This window comes from Perkinsus marinus (assembly GCF_000006405.1).
Source record: "Perkinsus marinus ATCC 50983 genomic scaffold scf_1104296934586, whole genome shotgun sequence".
NCBI classification, from domain to species: Eukaryota; Perkinsozoa; order Perkinsida; family Perkinsidae; genus Perkinsus; species Perkinsus marinus.
Window position 1 is genome coordinate 136893 of NW_003214716.1, and position 20133 is coordinate 157025.

Here is a 20133-nt window from a genome sequence, read left to right on the forward strand (position 1 = left end):
CCCGTCCCTCAGTGTGACTACATTTAATGCAATGCTTATCAGGTTGGAACACTAGCACAGTATTTGAGAACGTCGGTGTTCCTTCATGTCCTACCAGGCCGTATACGTGTGTTACCACTCCTTTTATCAATGCAACCCCATGTTCCATCACCCATCATAGGCCAAGGATTCATCCCCAAGGCGCACTGCATGAGGATACAAGAACACATCTGGCGAAAGGCCTTGCCCATCCTTGAACTTGTCCTTGGTGAGCCAAGCCACCCGACTCTCTCTCCTCAAGTCACTCACGTTGAGTGCCTGTGAGGCAGTTGACTACTCTTACATCCTCTGTAGATAAGGAGCGTTCCATGCAGCATTGAATGCTCACTGTTTCTTAACTGCATTCATTTTCCGGTATTCGCTCAATCGCCAAATCATGTTCGATCGTTAGCGTGTCATATTTCATCACAGCTTGTTACGGTATTGAGCCGATTCTTAGTTTTCAACTCAGATTGAAGAAAATCTCCCTCGTGAACTGAACTACTTCCTTTTTCAGTTGATGATCCATCGCCACCGCCCGAGGCTTGGGAGATAATAGTAGGTTAATGAGGCTATGCTGAGGAACTACACGAACGACAGGTACATTCAACTTTACTGCAAGTGGCTAGACATGAGATTGACCGAAAATCCAAAGACCTCTGCTTTACAGAAGTCTCTATTCTTCACGAAATGTGCAACTACGCCCGTGAACAGATGGTAATGGTTGTGAACAGAAGTCGCGTAACACGTACCCCCGGGTGGAATTCAGATGAACTCAACAGCGCTGCCGAACTATACGCTTCCTGTCCGTCCATTCCGTCCTTGCCGATTTACTTCACGTTTTCTCGGTGACCACCGACGTTTGTCTCATCAGCGGCGCTCATACACAAACAAGCAGGTGAGTTCGATAATAGGTCAACCGTCAGTCTGACTGTGAGGCGGAGTAGCGCTTGATAATAATTTCTTTCATGTCGCTGTATGAATTATCATAAATTATAACAGTACAAGTGGCCTTGATAGACTCGTAAGTTTTGATCTCAAATGACACCGTTGTGGCCATCACGACATCCTACTGTTTTAAACCATGTGCCCGGCACGACGATACAGCCTGCAAGTAGATGATTGGAGAAGTTGTAACAACGTAAATCCCATAGTTGCTCGAGAAAAGGCCTTCAGCATTCGTAGGCTCCTACATCATGCGATAGAATGATTCTAGAAAATGTCTAATTTGTAAGGACTTCATATGCGGATGTCTGTGATCATTATGGGGAATTTTAGTTCGAATGTGTTCAGATCCAACCGGAGCCGTTGATATTAACAGAACTCAAGTATCTACGGGGACTCCTTTCTGAAGTGGGTTCACCTAGACAGAGTCGTCACACTGTTATTGGGTTTCATCTAGGCCATAGAGAGCAGCCAAGATGAACCCAAGTCAATCGAGGCGACTCAACCTTCAATTCTTGCAAGGAAGGTAACATCACATTCACTATGTTGACCGGTCATCCACCTTCGAGTGGTTTGGTCTTATTCATCTGTAGAGGCCTATGATAGCCACTCACTGTGATGATACGTTGCGCTTCTTCCAAAGACGGCCGATTGTGAGTGGTCCACGATCAGGTTTTGGCTCAAGTTTATGCTGTCACTCCTTTATATTAGTGTTGATGGCAACTATCATGCCTTACTGCCTTTGATGCCTGTCGTTGAATGCCCATATTTTGTTGGAGTTACTCCAGTAACAACTTGAATGCATGCAGCTATACTGCACCGGTCACAGGGAAGAACATAATACAGTCAAGACAGTCGAGCAACTCACCGATGTTCCTGAATCACTATATCGATTTTCTACAGATGATCCCACTACATCTACGACTCAATTCAGCAACCCGAACGCCTGTACGACAATCTAATGTTCCGATTCTACCTTGGCAACCGTAGTACCCTATGCTACGCTGCCATCGAATCATCGTCCACGGTCAGGACTTACAACACAAGACGGAAACATCAGAAACACTTTTCCACACTCATGGGTGATCAGCGTAGCGCCTCAGTAGCCTTCTGAATCTTGCTCTGTTCTTCTTCAGTGAACGGCGTGTCATCCGGTCGGGTCATCATTAATTCTCTTAGCATGGTCCGCAGCTGATCAGAAAATGGAATCGATGACTTAGTCGACCCCAGTCCAACGCTAACTACAAACTACGGTGTTATCGTAGCATCTCATGCTGCAAGACGTAACGCAAAAATGTAAATGAAACAGCTGTGTATGTGTATGCAAAAACAATTTAACGCAAAATCCGATAAACACGCGATTTCTGAATGACCGATGAAACGATGTCATCACCGTAACAGGACTGAGGCGAGGTTGAAGGGACTCCCAGCAACAGACAATAACATGACCACTCATAGACCCATGAAGATGAGCTGCATGCTCTACGAGATGATTCCCTTGCAATCAGAGTAGGTACCAGTGTGACTGAAGGATCCTGCTTCCTCCTACTATTATTAACTCCTCTTCTGACACGCCATGCCATGGCCTCGGACGTATCGATCAACAGTGATCGGTCAGTTTCCTGCTAGAGATGACCGCCGCGTCATGTAATTCCAATTCTTACAGTGAGGTCCCTTTCCATTAGATGAGCTGCAATCTTAGACATGAGCATTTCTACTGCTTCTATTGCCACTAACGGCCCGCCTTCTGCGTATTTATATAGACCTGCCAACCACACAGAGGATGAGCCCTTGGAAAATGGTTCGCAATAAAAAATGAAGCCAACGGTCACCAATGAAATTACGGCTAGTAGAAGCTGAATGTCATTCCACAATCAAGGGCCGCAGCCCTGCAAGAAAATATAAAAAAAGATCGAAAAATTCAAAAAATTACGACAATTATGAATAAACAGCAGATATATGAGTATTTCCAACCACTGAAGCTTTTCCCATGTATTACTTCTGGCAAGTTTGCATAAACCATCCACTCGGAAATCATCGCGATTGACTAGCAGAAGCTCAACTTGATCCAAGATACGTCGCTCGTATCTTCGGAAACAAAAATGTCATCCTCACCCGACTCGCATCTTCAACCTTTCATTCTTGAATTTGTCATTGATGAACCCTTCCAGAGCAATACTGCAGTCATGTATAGCAAACATCGGCAACCGACGATCCAAACGGCCGAGGAAGGTGGCCACAAAATGCGAGTCGTACCTAGTACTCAGGGTCAGCTACTGAGATCTACTTCTACGTCGGCACAGTCTCCACGCATAGCACTCCTCAAAATCATATAATCCAACTCGTCGAGTTACAATTACGCTCGAATCGTAAACGGACAATTCCAAGCTACTCCCGCTACTACCAATCTCTTTGACTAACAGCTCTCCATATGTAGCATATCTCCGGCTCAGTCGACTGGCACGCTAGATGCTGTGCCCGCCACACCAGCTTGTTCCAGATACCGGGTGCTCCTATGTCATCCTTCAGACACTTTGCCATAATGATGGCCACAGTGGGGGCTATAGCAAACGTTATGATCCAGGACGGAGCATGAGCTACTTACCATCCATCTTCTCAGCGTATAACTCTCCTCCACGCAGCTCAATTTTAGCAACATCAGGAAAGCCCATGAATGTGGGCGGAGCGACACGGCGTTCTCGCCACCACTCTTTATTCGGATGTAAGTTGCCCATTCTGAAGACAGAGATGAGATAGGAGGGACGACAGTTCACTCAAGAGCCGATTCGGCTCAGCCAAACAGTGATGCTAGACTCTGCTACTGGCAAGCAACTCTTCCAGCGGATGAAGGATTCTACCACATACTCCCTCTGTGGATGGAATGCAATACACGTCATTTATACTATAACCGTTACTACATCCCCCATACTAGTCAGGCTACTTATGCATCAATGCAGAAACCAAACGATTATGGTGGTGTAAAAACGTCCAATGAAGACCACCGTTTGGTAGGAATGTCACAATAGGTAGTGAGCTCTTCCAGGGGCTGCTATGCCACCCCACGATTTACCTTAATACAACCTATTCCTCTATGGGGCAGTTATGCCACCCCACGATTTACCTTAATACAACCTATTCCTCTATGGGGCAGTTATGCCACCCCAAGATTTACCTTAATACAACCTATTCCTCTATGGGGCAGTTATGCCACCCCAAGATATACCTTACTACAACCTATTCCTCTATGGGGCAGCTATGCCACCCCAGGATATACCTTAGTACAACCTATTCCTCTATGGGGCAGCTATGCCACCCCAAGATATACCTTACTACAACTTATTCCTCTATGGGGCAGCTATGCCACATGTCTAGATAGCTCACAAAGATATCATAGATACATTCACTCACGAGAGTTACCCTCCCATCAGATTATTACGTGAATCTATCAGTTAACGGTCGAGGTGTCCGCAACTTGAGGTGCTGCTTAGACCAGCTCTTACGCCCTGGGGGGGTGTACGGGTGAGCTCGGATACCGTATAAGGCCACTGAGGACTGACGCAACATTGGTAGTGGATAAGGAACTGGAAAGCATTTCCCACTAGTGACAAGAGAAGGAAAGCTGTACCAACTTACAGTAAACTAAGTCTATCGACATTTATATGATTCCACGTGTGAATCAAGTTTCAGACTAGATTTATTGAGAATTAGCCAAGTCTGATACTCCAAATCAACCACGGGAAGAATCCTACGTGTAAAATGCGGCTCCAAAATCGCTCCAGAGTTCCAAAACCGGCTCATTGAGCCTTTCCTTAGTATTTACTCACAATCGGCAACAATTCTAGTCGATAACTCCGCTCCCAGAATTACGAGCTCAGAGCCGACAATAGACATGTAAGCCACATAACACGGCCGAGGTGTTTCTACCCAAACGCTCTGTAAGGATTAGACTATGGCCTCACGTGACATAGTCATGAAATTGTGCGCAGCACGGGAATTTATCGAGCTCAAAATTGTGCATTAGTTGGCGCATAATGTAGGAGCCTATAAGGAGTTTACGATTCCCAAGCGACTAGTGAGGACACTAATTCTTCCAATGACATGGTTAATGAGTATCCCCCCACTACAGCACAATTGCACGCATGCGTTAAAAGATTCACGCCGCAATCTGAAGAGGCGCGTTGAATAGACCTCTCCTGAGCTTCAATAGCGCTCATTCCGGGATTGCATTCAACATCTGAAACTCGATTGTAAATGTTCCTACTTGAGGTAAATCGTTGATTGCGAGTAGGACTAACAATGTCGCCTGCTGATCACCACAACGAAGGGTCGCAAGACCCCGTCCCATCGGCCCCTCCAGAACAGCCACAACAACAACAGGGGGGAACTGCTGGAGTTGATGCATCCACTCAGAGCAGGTATGTGCATAATTTCATTGAGTTTTGATATTCCATAGAAACTGCAATTTCATCTTTTTTGTGTAGGTGTCCTCTGCTGCCGTTAAGTAACGCTCCTCAGCAGATGGAAATGATCGACCCTCCGCGAGGCCCGTAAAACAACTTGTATAATATTTTCTATCACACTGAAGTTTCACCACCCGTTTTACGTGAAGTGGCGTCGTAAAACTCGGTAAAAAACGCGATATTCGCGGTGATATGCAGTAGTCGTGAAATATGTTTCCCACTAGTGTTTTCCATATCACTAGGGTGGTAAAGGAACTCCATTATTCTCAGATACTACAACACAGCAGTAGAGCAAGCATTCACCAACAGTCCGTGGTCGGACGGTTTATGCGACTGCTTCTCAGATCAGAGCTCTTGCCTATTAATGGTACTCGTTCCACTCTGGCCAGTAGGTCATCGATCAATCTATTCTTGATGATAATTATGCACTCAAGGTGTTGATGCACCAAATTCTCACCAGAGCTCAACCTCGTGACGAGCCGTATCCTCTGGGGCTCCCCTCGCCAGCAGCGGTGTCCTGGGTGTAAGTTCAACTGAATTTCTCGGAAAAATTTTTATTTTTGTCCTACTCTTACAACAATGAGCTTCGGTGACCGCATTTTTTTATCCTATTTATATTTTTTCCCTGTAGTATTTGAAGAAGATATTATGCATAGTTCTAGATGTGAACTATGCATAAAGTTGGACAACTCTTAAGGGCATATTATGTATACTTCTAGATGGGAACTCCTTGTAAAGTTGGACAACTTTCAAGGGCATATTATGTATACTTCTAGATGTGAACTCCTTGTAAAGTTGGACAACTTTTAAGGGCATATTATGTATACTTCTAGATGTGAACTCCTTGTAAAGTTGGACAACTTTCAAGGGCATATTATGTATACTTCTAGATGTGAACTCCTTGTAAAGTTGGACAACTTTTAAGGGCATATTATGTATACTTCTAGATGTGAACTCCTTGTAAAGTTGGACAACTCTTAAGGGGATATTATGTATACTTCTAGATGTGAACTCCTTGTAAAGTTGGACAACTTTTAAGGGCATATTATGCATAGTTCTAGATGTGAACTATGCATAAAGTTGGACAACTCTTAAGGGGATATTATGTATACTTCTAGATGTGAACTCCTTGTAAAGTTGGACAACTGTTAGCGATGTGCGACTCGCTCTTCATGCGTTGTCCGTTCAGTTTGAAGTGAACTCGCCTAAAGGGGTAATCTACCTTGAAAATCTACATATGCATAACTGTTTGGTCCGCACTGTATATTACTGTACTAATTCACTATTAGTAAAGTATCTCCCTCAGGTATGCTGTGGCGGTGATTGCTGGTCTTCTGGACATCCCTGGCCTCAACTTCGCAGGATGGGTTGTATCAGTCTATCTCATGTAGCATCTACTGGGGAAATCTATTATTGTTCAATAATGGAGTTTCTTGACCCTAGTGATATGGAAAACACTAGCGAAAAACATATTTTATAAACACATGTGAGCAGTGAATAACGCGTAAAACACGTGAAATGCTGTGGGGTTTTCACCCCCACTGGGGTGCTCTCTCCGATGTAATTCGCCACTTCATATCGCGTTCTTCACACGGAGTATTACGCCACTTTGTGTAGAACGAGTGAAACTTCAATGATGATGAGTTTACATATTCCCCTCGATATTAATAAGGATAATAATGTTAACCCTATCTATTCATAAAGATTTGTATACCATTTATAATATCTACGAGTTACCATGGTATATTATTATTTATAATCATCACATTATATTTGATGAATCTCCCGCACTGTATGGTTATCGAATTTAGTTGATAAAGAGCCCTGTCGTATCTCTATGGTTGCAATAATGGAGTTTCTTGACCCTAGTGATGTGAAAAAAATGTTTTCACGACTATTGCAAGGCGCGAATATCGCGTTTTTCACGGAGTTTTACGACGCCACTTCACGTAAAACGGGTAGTTGTGAAACTCCAATAATAAAATGCCTACAAGTGATGAAGTGTTATTGTTTATTCAATTTCCTATCCGTCTTATACACCGCTGAATTCTACTTTATGTGTTGACTACCATTCCTTGCATTAGTAGTTCTCAAGGAGTGGTATGACCATTTTCAGGTACGACGCCGCACGAACTGTGGTGCGGTTCTACAACATTCAGGACCCGGAGAGATCTACTCCAGTGTGGCTAGTTGTAATACAGGGATGTACTGTTGGTTACTATATTAAGATTGCGCATAACGCAGTACTACTACTCGCATGTTATCGCTACTATAGTTGTTTGGAGTATCGCTGCCTTAGTCTTAGACTATAGATGAAATTAGTGATAATAACAAAGTTAAAATAGCAGAATGTGGATGATCGTGTCAATGGGGAATTAAGGCTCTCTAGTATGAGAGCGTATTTTTTATTGGAATATATGTCTGGTTTCCTCAGCTCTCACTACATTATGAAGATCCTCACACGATCTTGGATAGAAATTTACGCAAAAAACCGATGATTTTCACATTGTTACCAACGCATGTAGTTGACCATGTGCATATATCCGCCCCCCCCACCAGCAGTCCGTTTGTTCAGGTGAAGTCATCATTCTGTCAATGTTGTCTTCTCGGGCAAGTGGCACGTCACGTGAATCGAGCTACGGGTTTCGCTCAATCTCAAGTGCTTATCCACCATGATCTACCGCAACCCGAGGTGAATTTCGTGGCGCGCGGTAATTTTATATTTGTGATTTCAGGTTAATAGGGAACCGCGTGATTTGGAGAGAGCTGAATAGATAATTTTGAGGGATGCAATAGAAATTGTTCATATTTAAATATCATGCTCACCCGTCGGTCCTCGCTAGCATGCGAGTTCGTCTCATCTTAGCTCAACTTTTCCACGATTTTGAGTCGTTCTGTTTGAGTTGGCATAAGAAGGGAAGGCTTTCTTTTACAGATGGCGTGGAATTCATAAGCCTGCTTGTTTTGTGAATCGCGAATGATCGATGTAAAGAAATTCGCATGACATTTTAAATTGCGATCCAGTGGTATTGCCGTATCACTGAGAATGGCGGTGAAATGTCAGTGAAGAAAATCTCCATTGAAGAGGTTTCCCTCGAAAATAGACCACAGTCAGTTCATGGTCGCAGTGCTCGCGGACAAGCGTTATGGGGTTTACTAAACCCCCTCACAAAATAATAGAACATACAGTATTTTTTCGATTTCTTTGTTATTACTGCGACTCAGGTTGTGAGATTCCGTGTGTGAGGGTATCACTAATGTAGGAACAAAAATATATCAGAGTCGTATCATTATTCGCTCGCTTTAGTAAAATTTCTGAAACGGTCAATTTTTCCGCGCTTTCAAAAAAATACAACACCATCTCTATAGAAACCCAGGACGAAATAGCGTTCTCCAGGGTTTGATAACAATGGGGAAAGTGTTCCCAATGTGATGACATTCACACCACAAGCTGATTGAAGAATGTTCCGTGAGAAATACAAAATAGGTTCCTGGATGATTCTCTGATAGTGGAATATGGCTTTGGTGTACTTAGATTAGCTAAGGAGTATATAAGACATTCCGCGTGATATCTGCGCACGTCCTTGGTTAAATTGAACTCCTAAACTTCTCGGGTGTAATATTAACTTTCTTGCTATTTTAGCAGAAGCACGGGATGAATGTTGACTAAACGAATAGTTGAAAATTGTCGATAATTTAATTACCATTACCAATTATTTGACCTGAAAATGTCAACACTTTCTGTGTAACACAGTGAACTAGGTGTAGGGGAAAATTGAGTTTCAGTCACTCGGTTGGGTTGAAAAATCCATAGTTTGCGTGGTACGACGTAAAACTTTGTAAAGTTTTTCATATTCACATAAATTCATTTCTGATGCAAATTCGAGCAACTGTTTTATTTTTGTCACAAGACGATCTCGAGGTATATGTTATTAATAAATTCATCAGCGTTAGGATATCTCTCCAAGTGGGGAGAGCTCGTGGGGTCGATCCCTGGATGGCGGGTATCGTCGAGAAAATGAGAAAGCGGTCTATGGGTGTAGTGGAGTCTAGCGGAGCGACGCACATATGAGTGTCTGATCTGTATTAGCTGCGGCGTACGCATGCGCATTCATCAGTCCCGTCTCGAGTGATACCGTATCAGCAGTCCTTATCGCCTTGCGTTCACAGTGGGCATTCCCGAGCGGTCACAACAATGGGGTATCTTTTTAAAAGATTCGTTACGAATTTGTGAATATGTATTGACTATTGTCGCCCTCGAGCTCGTCAGAAAACACATGACTGGAATGCCCAGTTGGGACCAGATTTGCTCTATCACTTGGTTTCCCTCGGAGATTTCGTTTTCCGATTGCGCTGAGTTTTGGTTATGTTCAATTAGAGATGGGGTTTGATACGGACAACTCTCGTCAACGAATCAAACGATGAGCCCCAAAGTCTCAACGACTCTGAAGGCCGCCAATAAACGTATCTTAACTTCATTGTGGCGAAAAGTATGTCAGAAGTGGTCAAGTTATTCACCGCTACAGCAACACTAGGTAGACTTTAGTTTTCTCTCAGCGTAGGAATAGTCGATTCACCATCATCATCCATCCTAACTACACTCAAACCCTCCACATTATAATAGAAACCTCATTAGCCTCACAACATGACATCTAACAAATTCGATCAACTATCAGGAAACTCCTCTCCATTAATAATAGATGATACCATCCTTTCGAATTCATCAGCGCTCGGCTCGCCAGAAAACCGCGGCCATTGCTTTTCTTCATCATCACAACTTCCCCAAACCTCCTCAATTTCCTTGTCGACCTCCGAGACCCCCGGTTCGATCCCCGGTGGCGGAATTTCTTCATCGCCATCTTCTGATTTAACTTCATCCTCATATTTCTTCATTGGAATGTCCGGTTCTAGCTCAATTAGAGGTGGTCTTTCATCAACACTAACTCCAACAGCGGATCTGACGACACATAAGCTCTACAAAAAAGTTTTTTGTAGAGCTTTAGCAAGCTCTACTTATTCCTTGTATAGCTTTTTGATGACTTTTTTTGTGAGTTTTCCGGTTTTTTGAAAAAACAGGATCTGTTCGATGCACTACGTCGGCTCACAGTTTAGGAGGAACACATGTTCGCTTTCCTCATCAGCTGAGCTCAGAAAATATGAATTTGGGTAGAAGTGTAATACAGAACCAATAAGAATTTCCTCTCAGAATTTTAATATTATCACAAACTGTTACTATTACTTCCCATCAGTGTTGGAGTAGTAGGAATATATGTAATCGCTTTCCTCATCAGCTGCTGAGCTCAGAAGAGTTTATATACGAATTCGAGTAGAAGTGTAATACAGAAACCAACGAGAATTTCCTCTCAGAATTTTCCTATTTTTCCCCACACTCACCTCTCGCGATGGGACTTCGTTCGAAGGTGTTGTCGTATTTCCCACGGCGACGCCAAAGTGACGTTGCAACGGCAACCTAGGTAAAAATTTCAGTCGTGGGGCACAAATAATACTTGTAATACCATAATTCGACCAAATCGCGATAACTTTTAATAGCCGACGAGTTATGATATATATTACATATCTCTAGAGAACATCATTCTCACGTTTTTATCAACCACATTTGAAAATTCATGAGTAACGACTCACAATAGTTAGCTCCAGCAGCTTCCCCTTTAGTTAAATAAGAGATGTCCTCAACTTTCATATCATCAAATTTCGGCAAAAACTCCTCCTTGGAAACCTCTTTAGCCGGGAAACTGAGAAAATGAAAAATTCAACCCAATACTCCGTAAAAACTACAATCAATGTGAATGTTATATCAATTTAGGAGGAAATTCTGCAGTTTTAAGGGAAAATATTAAAATTCCCAGAGAATTATTGTTAGTTTTTGCACTACACTTCTACCCAAATTCGTATGCGAGGAAACTCCCGAGCTGAGCTGATGAGGAAATCCAACACTGCTTACTGCCATCCAGATTTGTAATAGAGTCTCGGGTCTTGACCAACTTCGTCACACCAGTCGTGATACATTAAATTAGACTGACATTATCAACTTCAAACCATCTGCAGTGCGATGCAAACCTACCCGATGAGCGTTTATACCCGTGTGAAAATGTACCGCTTCCGGAGTTTTTAAATGTGCGTCACAACAACTACACCAGAAGCTGAAAAATGGAAATACAATTTGCGATTCGCTGAAAACATGAACGATAAAATTCCTATATATTATTAATTGGAGTTTCACCCTAGTGATATGAAAAAAAAATTGCGAAAAATATATTTCACGACTACTGCATATCACCGCTTCACATAAAACGGGTGAAACTCCATTGTAATACGTACAATGCAATAATATACTATAGTATTGTATTGAAGTAGTAATACTAGGTCTTCGTAACGCAGGGGCGGAGTTCGCTCTATCCGCGTTTAGTGACTCGATCAACAAATTCGACATATCTCTTCGGTTCGATCCCCGGGTCGGACATTTTTCCGTCAAAAAAGTTTCGAGAAATCGAGTTTTTCGATTTTTGCGCAAACCTCGGCATATAAAGGAGTCGTTTTAATGTATCTACTGGACTCCTACGCTTTCTAGTTATTTTCTGCACGCATGCACAACGCGAAAGCGCCTGTTGTTGCGGTATATGCTCCACCCGCTACGCTCGCTCCGAAATTGATATAAATGTAATTCACTGGAGTTTCACCCGTTTTACGTGAAGTGGCGTAAAACTCGGTGAAAAACGCGATATTCGCGGTGATATGCAATAGTCGTGAAATGTGTTCCCCACTAGTGTTTATGCATATCACTAGGGTCAAGAAACTCCACTGCTATCTATGTTACATGTAAAAACATGATAAAATTCGATAAAATTTTAATTTTTTCGTTTTAGTAAATTTAAAACATTTGTTAGATAATTATATATTCACCACAGCAGCGACCAAACCTACTGCCTGGGGTAACCATTAGCACTGATCGCTAGTTTGATTCGATGGGATTTAATTTTATCGATTTCCTTGTTGAACGCCTCGCATATTCCAAACCTTTTCCGCAACTTTTCCCGTTGAGTCAAATGCACCTAAAATTTTGTGGAAAAAATATTAATTATTGATATTGGAGTTTCACAACCCATTTTACGTAAAGTGGCGTAAAACTCCGTGAAAAAACGCGATATTCGCGGTGATATGCAATACTCGTGAAATATGTTTTTCACTAGTGTTTCTCATATCACTAGAATAAAACTCCATTATACGATAAATTAAGATGATCAATTATCGTTAATTACATATTTCAAGGAAAATTACCAAAAATTACAAGGATGAAAAATAAACTCATAGAATTCTTCAAACTACGAAGGGAAAAAACCAAAAATTACACGAAATTACCAAAAATCCCGAGCAAAAAATACCAAAAAAATATCATAAATTACTATACCGGGTCACTCCGATGCTCCGCTTCAATATCTCGCAGCATATTGTCGCCTGCCATACCAAAAATTGGAAAATTCTCACCAAAATTCCCTCTCTTACTAATTCCTGCAGTTTCCACGAATACATCACATATGTTACATAGAATTGAATCTTCCAAAACACCTATCGAGAAAAAAGAAGAGAAATGCCGACGCCGGGAATCGAACGCGATAATGTTATGCCAGTTAGGAGGGTTGATAGACATGGACTCAACGCGTGAGAAAGGCGGCTTAAATCCATATATTTCATGTTGGAATCGCTCGTCTCGAGCACAGCGGAGCGAAGCGTTCCACGATGTGCATCAGTTGAATCGAAGTGAAGTTTCACCCGTTTTCTATGAAATGGCGTAAAACTCCATGTGAAAAAAACGCATTGAAAAAAAAAACATTTTTTCGTGAAATTTGAAATATGTTTTTCACTAGTGGTTTTCATATCACGATTGAATTTCCATGTGATAGTAACTATTAATGCTACTACTTCACAAATCACAACCTACTGGCAAAAATTATAAAATTAGTATATGTTTAAATTAACGTTATTAATGTTATAATTAATTAAATTATATTAAATGTAGGAAATTTTCATATCACATATTAAACTCTCATAAAACCATGGAGTTTCACCCTAGTGATACGAAAAACATATTTCACGACTATAGCATATCACCGCGAATATCGCCTTCTTCACCGACTTCTACGCCACTTCACGTAAAACGAATTGTGAAACTCCAATACAAACTCATCCTCCAAAAATCTCACTTATTTCTTCCTCCGGAATTTTTTCCACAATTTTTTCTCCCAAAACGATGCAAATTGGTTTAACCTCTACCAACCACGTGTTCGCTTCTTCCGACCAATTTCCACTATATTTCACTCCGAATTCTCCATGTAGAATCTCCGCTTCACATCTGCGTTGAGGAAATGCAAGTGAGAGCAAGATTGCAAGATTTACAATGGTGTCACTCGCGGAAATTTAGCTCGCATTTTGGTGATATCATCATCATCCCGAAATCGTTTATTAGGATTTCCGTCCGGCTGAGAATATCTCCACTCGCGAGTAGATTCCCTAAAGTAGAGGAAATAGTAATTATAAACAAATGCAGCGGAGTTACTTCACCACCCTAGTGATATGAAAAACACTAGTGAGAAATATATTTCACGACTACTGCATATCACCGCGAATAATATCGCAGAGTACTACGCCACTTCACGTAAAACGGGTTGTGAAACTCCAGTGTTTGAGAAATTCTTATTGGTTTATTACGTACTTGCCGCATCCTTGTTATGTAACGAAACGATAGTAAAAGAGTACGAATAGATATCGTCCAGAGAGCAGATACAGTATCAGAAAAATGGCAAGAGTAACTCAATAGGGCATCCAGTGTTTTCAGAGTTACACATTGGAGTTTCACAACTACCCGTTTCACGTGAAGTGGTGAAAAATGCGGTATTCAACGCGGTGATATGCAGTAGTCGTGAAATATGTTTTTCACTAGTGTTTTTCATATCACTAGGGCCACCCGTGAAAACATATTTCACTCCGCGAAAAACGCATGTGAGCAGTGAATAACGCGTAAGACACGTGATGTGTGGTTTTTCATGTGATACGGGGTGATTTGCCAAGTGTTTTCAATTCGCCACTTCATATCGCGCTTTTCATATGGAGTATTACGACGCCACTTCACGTAGTAAAACGGGTAGTCGTGAAACTCCAATATATAAGGAACTCATATATTGGAGTTTTACTAACCACCCGATCATACTACGAATGAGCAGCTCTCGAATCGCCTACATACTTCTACTCGAATTCGCATGCACTATATAACCACTAATATCAGCTCTACTATGGAAGAATATATGTTTACATCACCAACTATACAAATTCGGGTAGTAGAAATGTGGAGACACCAATGAGAATTTCCTCAAAATTTCCTACTAGAATTGCCTTTTTTTCTTACCGTCTTCTCATCGCATCAGGATTTGGAATTAGTTGAGTTATTCTTTCACGACGACTAGCCATAAACTCCTCGGGGGTCCTCCCATAAGGATGTATGCTTCTATCGGTGCATATAGACCGTAGATGATCGTACGAGTTGCTCGAGGAATGGTATGAGCGCCTGATTAGAGCAAAACTGCCAAGTGAACTTCACTCGAAATCGACCTTTATCATTTGAGGTGGTGACGGGTGACACGATGAATCTTGCAAAAAAAAAAGAAAAAACAAAAAAAAACAATTACGAAACACTCATACAGTGGAGTTTCACAACTACCCGTTTTACGTGAAGTGGCGTAAAACTCCGTGAAAAACGCGATATTTGCGGTGAGATGCAGTAGTCGTGAAATATGTTTTTCACTAGTGTTTTTCATATCACTAGGGTCAAGAAACTCCATTGCTATTCTGTATTACACTTCTACCCGAATTCATATGTAAACTCTTCTGAGGTCAGCAGCTGATGAGGAAAGCGATTACATATATTCCTACTACTCCAACACTGATGGGAAGTAGTAGTAACAGTTTGTGATAATATTAAAATTCTGAGAGGAAATTCTTATTGGTTTCTGTATTACACTTCTACCCAAATTCATATATAAACTCTTCTGAGCTCAGCAGCTGATGAGGAAAGCGATTACATATATTCCTACTACTCCAACACTGATGGGAAGTAGTAGTAACAGTTTGTGATAATATTAAAATTCTGAGAGGAAATTCTTATTGGTTTCTGTATTACACTTCTACCCAAATTCATATATAAACTCTTCTGAGCACAGCAGCTGATGAGGAAAGCGATTACATATATTCCTACTACTCCAACACTGATGGGAAGTAGTAGTAACAGTTTGTGATAATATTAAAATTCTGAGAGGAAATTCTTATTGGTTTCTGTATTACACTTCTACCCAAATTCATATATAAACTCTTCTGAGCTCAGCAGCTGATGAGGAAAGCGATTACATATATTCCTACTACTCCAACACTGATGGGAAGTAGTAGTAACAGTTTGTGATAATATTAAAATTCTGAGAGGAAATTCTTATTGGTTTCTGTATTACACTTCTACCCAAATTCATATATAAACTCTTCTGAGCTCAGCAGCTGATGAGGAAAGCGATTACATATATTCCTACTACTCCAACACGCGTTAGTTCATACTCTCGATAAGAAGTCGCCTCATGCTCTTGCTCAAGCTGTGTGCGAGTTGGTGGTGTATTAACTCCCCCGAACGAATCAAAATCCGTAGCACTACTGCTAATTTCCGATCTGAAAAAAATAGTGTTGGTGTTGACAATATGGAAATTCGCACCCGAATTCACACGTCAGCTGATGAGAAAAGCGAACATATATTCCTCCAGCATGGAAATTCGGAATTTCGAAATTAGTTCACTAAACAGTTAAGGAAAATATGCACATGGTCAACTACATGTGTTGGTGATAATATGAAATTTGGCGAAATTTTTCTACCCGAATTCATATTTAAACTCATATAGAAAAGCGAAGATATATTCCTCCAAAACTGCGCACAGGAATATTTCATTTTTCATCACATGAGTGAAAAAATAAATTATATTTTATGTGTAATGAGTATATTCATTTTTGCATTACCGCGAGGATGACGCTGGAGTGAGTCGCACAGATCGGACGAATCTGGAAAAAAATAAAACGATCATAAAACAATAAAATTATCGAAAAAATATAAAAAATGATGGAGTTTCTTGACCCTAGTGATATGAAAAACGTATTTCACGACTACTGCATATCGTCGCGAATATCGCGTTTTTCACCGAGTTTTACGCCACCACTTCACGTAAAACGGGTAGTTGTGAAACTCCATATTTCATATTCATATTTGTTCTAGTATAATCGAGTTCCACTCGAAAAATGAAAAACACTAGTGAAAAACACATTTCACATTTCACATTTCACTTCGCGAAAAACGCATGTGAGCAGTGAATAACGCGTAAAACACGTGGTGTGGTTTTTCATGTGATACGGGGTGATTCGCCAAGTGTTTTCAATTCGCCACTTCATATCGCGTTTTTCACATGGAGTATTACGACGCCACTTCACGTAGTAAAACGGGTCGTCGTGAAACTCCATTATATGCTACTCTCGGATCGAAAATGGCTTACCCGGAACTGCTCGTTGGTCGCGGCGTTAACGACACCCTAGAATCTGAAATTTTGTTGATGATGATATTTAGTGACAAATTATGTAATTACCATTGATAAACCCGGGAGGAGGCGGGAACGACGGTCGAGGAGTTGCGCTTGGAGTGGTATGATGAACAGAGCCTGAAAAAACTCATTGAGTGGTACAGCAGTTTGGGAGGAAAATACGCACATGGTCAACTACATGTGTTGGTGATGATATGAAAATTGTTATTGGCTTATGTATTACACTTCTACCCGAATTTCTATATAAACTCTTCTGAGCTCAGCAGCTGATGAGGAAAGCGATTACATATATTCCTACTACTCCAACACTGATGGGAAGTAGTAGTAACAGTTTGTAATAATATTAAAATTCTGAGAGGAAATTCTTATTGGTTTCTGTATTACACTTCTACCCGAATTCATATATAAACTCTTCTGAGCTCAGCAGCTGATGAGGAAAGCGATTACATATATTCCTACTACTCCAACACTGATGGGAAGTAGTAGTAACAGTTTGTAATAATATTAAAATTCTGAGAGGAAATTCTTATTGGTTTCTGTATTACACTTCTACCCGAATTCATATATAAACTCTTCTGAGCTCAGCAGCTGATGAGGAAAGCGATTACATATATTCCTACTACTCCAACACTGATGGGAAGTAGTAGTAACAGTTTGTGATAATATTAAAATTCTGAGAGGAAATTCTTATTGGTTTCTGTATTACACTTCTACCCGAATTCATATATAAACTCTTCTGAGCTCAGCAGCTGATGAGGAAAGCGATTACATATATTCCTACTACTCCAACAACAACACTGCGCGCGACTTACTCATTAGAGAATCCTCGGTTTCCGATGCACATCTTCCTGCATACGGGTCTTCATCATCATCATCACTGCTATTGAAATCAACGGCTTCAATAGTTTCCACATGTTCGCGACTTCGCACATGTTGTGTTGCCTCCCATACGCTCGAAAAGGTTTCGAGACAAGCCGGACAGTAATAGGAATTCCCTTGAGGGTCTGAAGAAAAAAATTATCAGAAATTCACAAGTAATTATTTTACGTATTTGCAAACCGTTTTGAATCAATACCGTTTCCGTACCTGATTTGAATCTTGTTGATCGATTAAGATACGCTTGTCATTACTATTATCATTTTCGGCGATACTTCCGAGTGGATTTGTATAGATTCGATCGATATGAAGGTCAGCTCGTGAAGTTGAGACGTCCACATCGGCGACTGTGGAGGGTAGCGAGCCGACTGAACTTGGCATGAGAGTGCTTCCACTCGGTAACGGGTTCGGTGCTGCCATGCTAGGCTGGTTCACATCAACTACTAAGAGATACGCATAGTGTGTGTGTACACTTGATATGCAAATGTTCATACATGTTCATAGCTGCCATTGTTACATTGTATATGCTCGCGGGCAGCTCTGGGGCTTTTTGTGAAGGAGACTAGGTTGGGTTAAACTAACTTTATCAGTCGTAATACGCATAAGCGTCACGACTTATTTCAGTGAACAACAACAACAACATTGTATATGCGGTATAGTTTCAGATTGATTCTCATTAACCAGAATTACCGAGCGCACAGCTGACTCTAAGACTGGCCACCAAAGATGTTTAGAGGTCTATCACCCCTACATCAACAGAATTATGGATATGCTGCGACAAGTGCGACTGCTAAACTGAGGTCTATCACGAGTACAATGACAAATTCTTCAATTGCTCTCTTCGTGTCTTCGTAGGCTCATTATTTTCATTTCCCTTTTTTTCCTTCTCTCTCTCTGCCAACTCGCACTGCTCATCGGGGAGAGTGGTAGAACATGGCATGTAATAACAAACTAAGATTACACTTTGCATCATCAACACGCTTGTGGAATTGTGTTCTCGTTCATCATGGCTGCCGATGCTGATCAGCACACCGTCGGTAGAAGTGCGCGTCGTCTCAGCCAATACGACTTTGCCGTGTTGAGATACCACAATAATAGCTAAGCGCAGCATAACCTCCAGTAGTTGCGGTATCGTAGATGAATGACGATAATAATATCGTAGATGTGCGCTTTCTCTAGTAGTACATAGCCACATAGAGCATCATTACTTCGAAGTAGCTATAGTTCATTTGTCACTAACAGTAGCCATCTTGGCTCAAGTTTCCCTTCTTCTCCTCTGCCTCGCGTTACATCGCAACCCCACAGCCTTAACGTGCTTACTTAAGTAGTGAAATAGGAAGTCCTAGTTGCCTGAGGCGTTAATTAGGTTTAAGGCGCAATTTGCACCTATGAAACATGCGAGATAAACAGATGCGAGCGAGACGATAAATGAAACTGCAAGATACACGAATGGTGTGTCGTCTCAGCTCACGGTTCTTGCACTCTTGAGTGCTCTTATGATATCTCAATTCGGTTGAGTTGGTTTCGTTGAGGGAGCTCTTTTTCTCTCCCTGCTAAAGCGCTGACATTCAATTCGTTCGTGTGCAACTCGATAGAAGCAACTGTTATATATATTAATTTTGAATTTTTATTACATATTTCAGTGATATTTATAATTTTTCAGGAAAATTATTTTCTATATATGGGCTCGTCACAGTCATCCTGCTTGTCCTTGCCCCGGAAACACTCTTCCTTCAACGACGATTCGATTTCAACAAGATGTGGCAGTGGCAGCTTCGATGCGCTATCGACGAGTACTTCTCACTGTGATGATTTCCAAGCTCGTGTGAGAAGATCAGAATTGTGCGAGAGAATCGCTGGACGTGTTGGTCGAACGAGTGGTCGAGATAATGGTAGGGAAAAATTGGGAAAATTATATTTCCTAAAAATTTTCCGTGTTTATATTTTTTTTTCTTCAATACTCTTTGTGACGAAAGAATGGTATTGAAAAATTGGGTAAAATATATTTCCCTAAAATTTTCCGTGTTTATAGTTTGTGTTCTTCAATGCACTTTGTGACGAAAGAATGGTAGTAAACAATTGAGAAAAATTTCTTCCCCGCATTTTTCATGTTTATGTTTTGTACATGTTTTGTTTTCAATACATTCATGGGGAGCGCCCTTATAGAGATGATAAGTTTGAGTTTTTTCCCCTCAAAAATA

At 41.2% G+C, this 20133-nt stretch overlaps 5 protein-coding genes across 5 annotated transcripts; 1 reads left to right on the forward strand and 4 right to left on the reverse strand.

The window, feature by feature from the left end:
• Positions 1-2826: 2826 nt before the first annotated feature.
• On the reverse strand, positions 2827-4527 carry Pmar_PMAR019331 (hypothetical protein; the record flags this gene model as incomplete). The annotated part of the gene is made up of 6 exons (XM_002784808.1): positions 2827-2852; positions 2963-3051; positions 3097-3236; positions 3385-3524; positions 3569-3699; positions 4400-4527. 6 exons carry the CDS (start codon positions 4525-4527, stop codon positions 2827-2829), a joined length of 654 nt encoding a protein of 217 aa, XP_002784854.1.
• A 706-nt stretch (positions 4528-5233) lies between these two features.
• Positions 5234-8303, forward strand: Pmar_PMAR019332 (hypothetical protein). The gene is made up of 8 exons (XM_002784809.1): positions 5234-5378; positions 5445-5510; positions 5694-5811; positions 5858-5946; positions 6730-6810; positions 7540-7615; positions 7999-8115; positions 8159-8303. Exons 1-8 carry the CDS (start codon positions 5260-5262, stop codon positions 8195-8197), a joined length of 705 nt encoding a protein of 234 aa, XP_002784855.1. The 5' UTR covers positions 5234-5259; the 3' UTR covers positions 8198-8303.
• A 2211-nt stretch (positions 8304-10514) lies between these two features.
• On the reverse strand, positions 10515-11750 carry Pmar_PMAR019333 (hypothetical protein; the record flags this gene model as incomplete). Its single annotated transcript, XM_002784810.1, has 4 exons — positions 10515-10569; positions 10818-10893; positions 11067-11176; positions 11722-11750. 4 exons carry the CDS (start codon positions 11748-11750, stop codon positions 10515-10517), a joined length of 270 nt encoding a protein of 89 aa, XP_002784856.1.
• Positions 11751-12361: 611 nt separating this feature from the next.
• On the reverse strand, positions 12362-14903 carry Pmar_PMAR019334 (hypothetical protein; the record flags this gene model as incomplete). Its single annotated transcript, XM_002784811.1, has 3 exons — positions 12362-12493; positions 13847-13949; positions 14842-14903. 3 exons carry the CDS (start codon positions 14901-14903, stop codon positions 12362-12364), a joined length of 297 nt encoding a protein of 98 aa, XP_002784857.1.
• Positions 14904-15049: 146 nt separating this feature from the next.
• Positions 15050-17988, reverse strand: Pmar_PMAR019335 (hypothetical protein; the record flags this gene model as incomplete). Its single annotated transcript, XM_002784812.1, has 5 exons — positions 15050-15082; positions 16485-16526; positions 17012-17047; positions 17102-17173; positions 17899-17988. The coding sequence occupies 5 exons, from the start codon at positions 17986-17988 to the stop codon at positions 15050-15052; spliced, it is 273 nt and encodes a 90-aa protein (XP_002784858.1).
• Positions 17989-20133: the final 2145 nt, after the last annotated feature.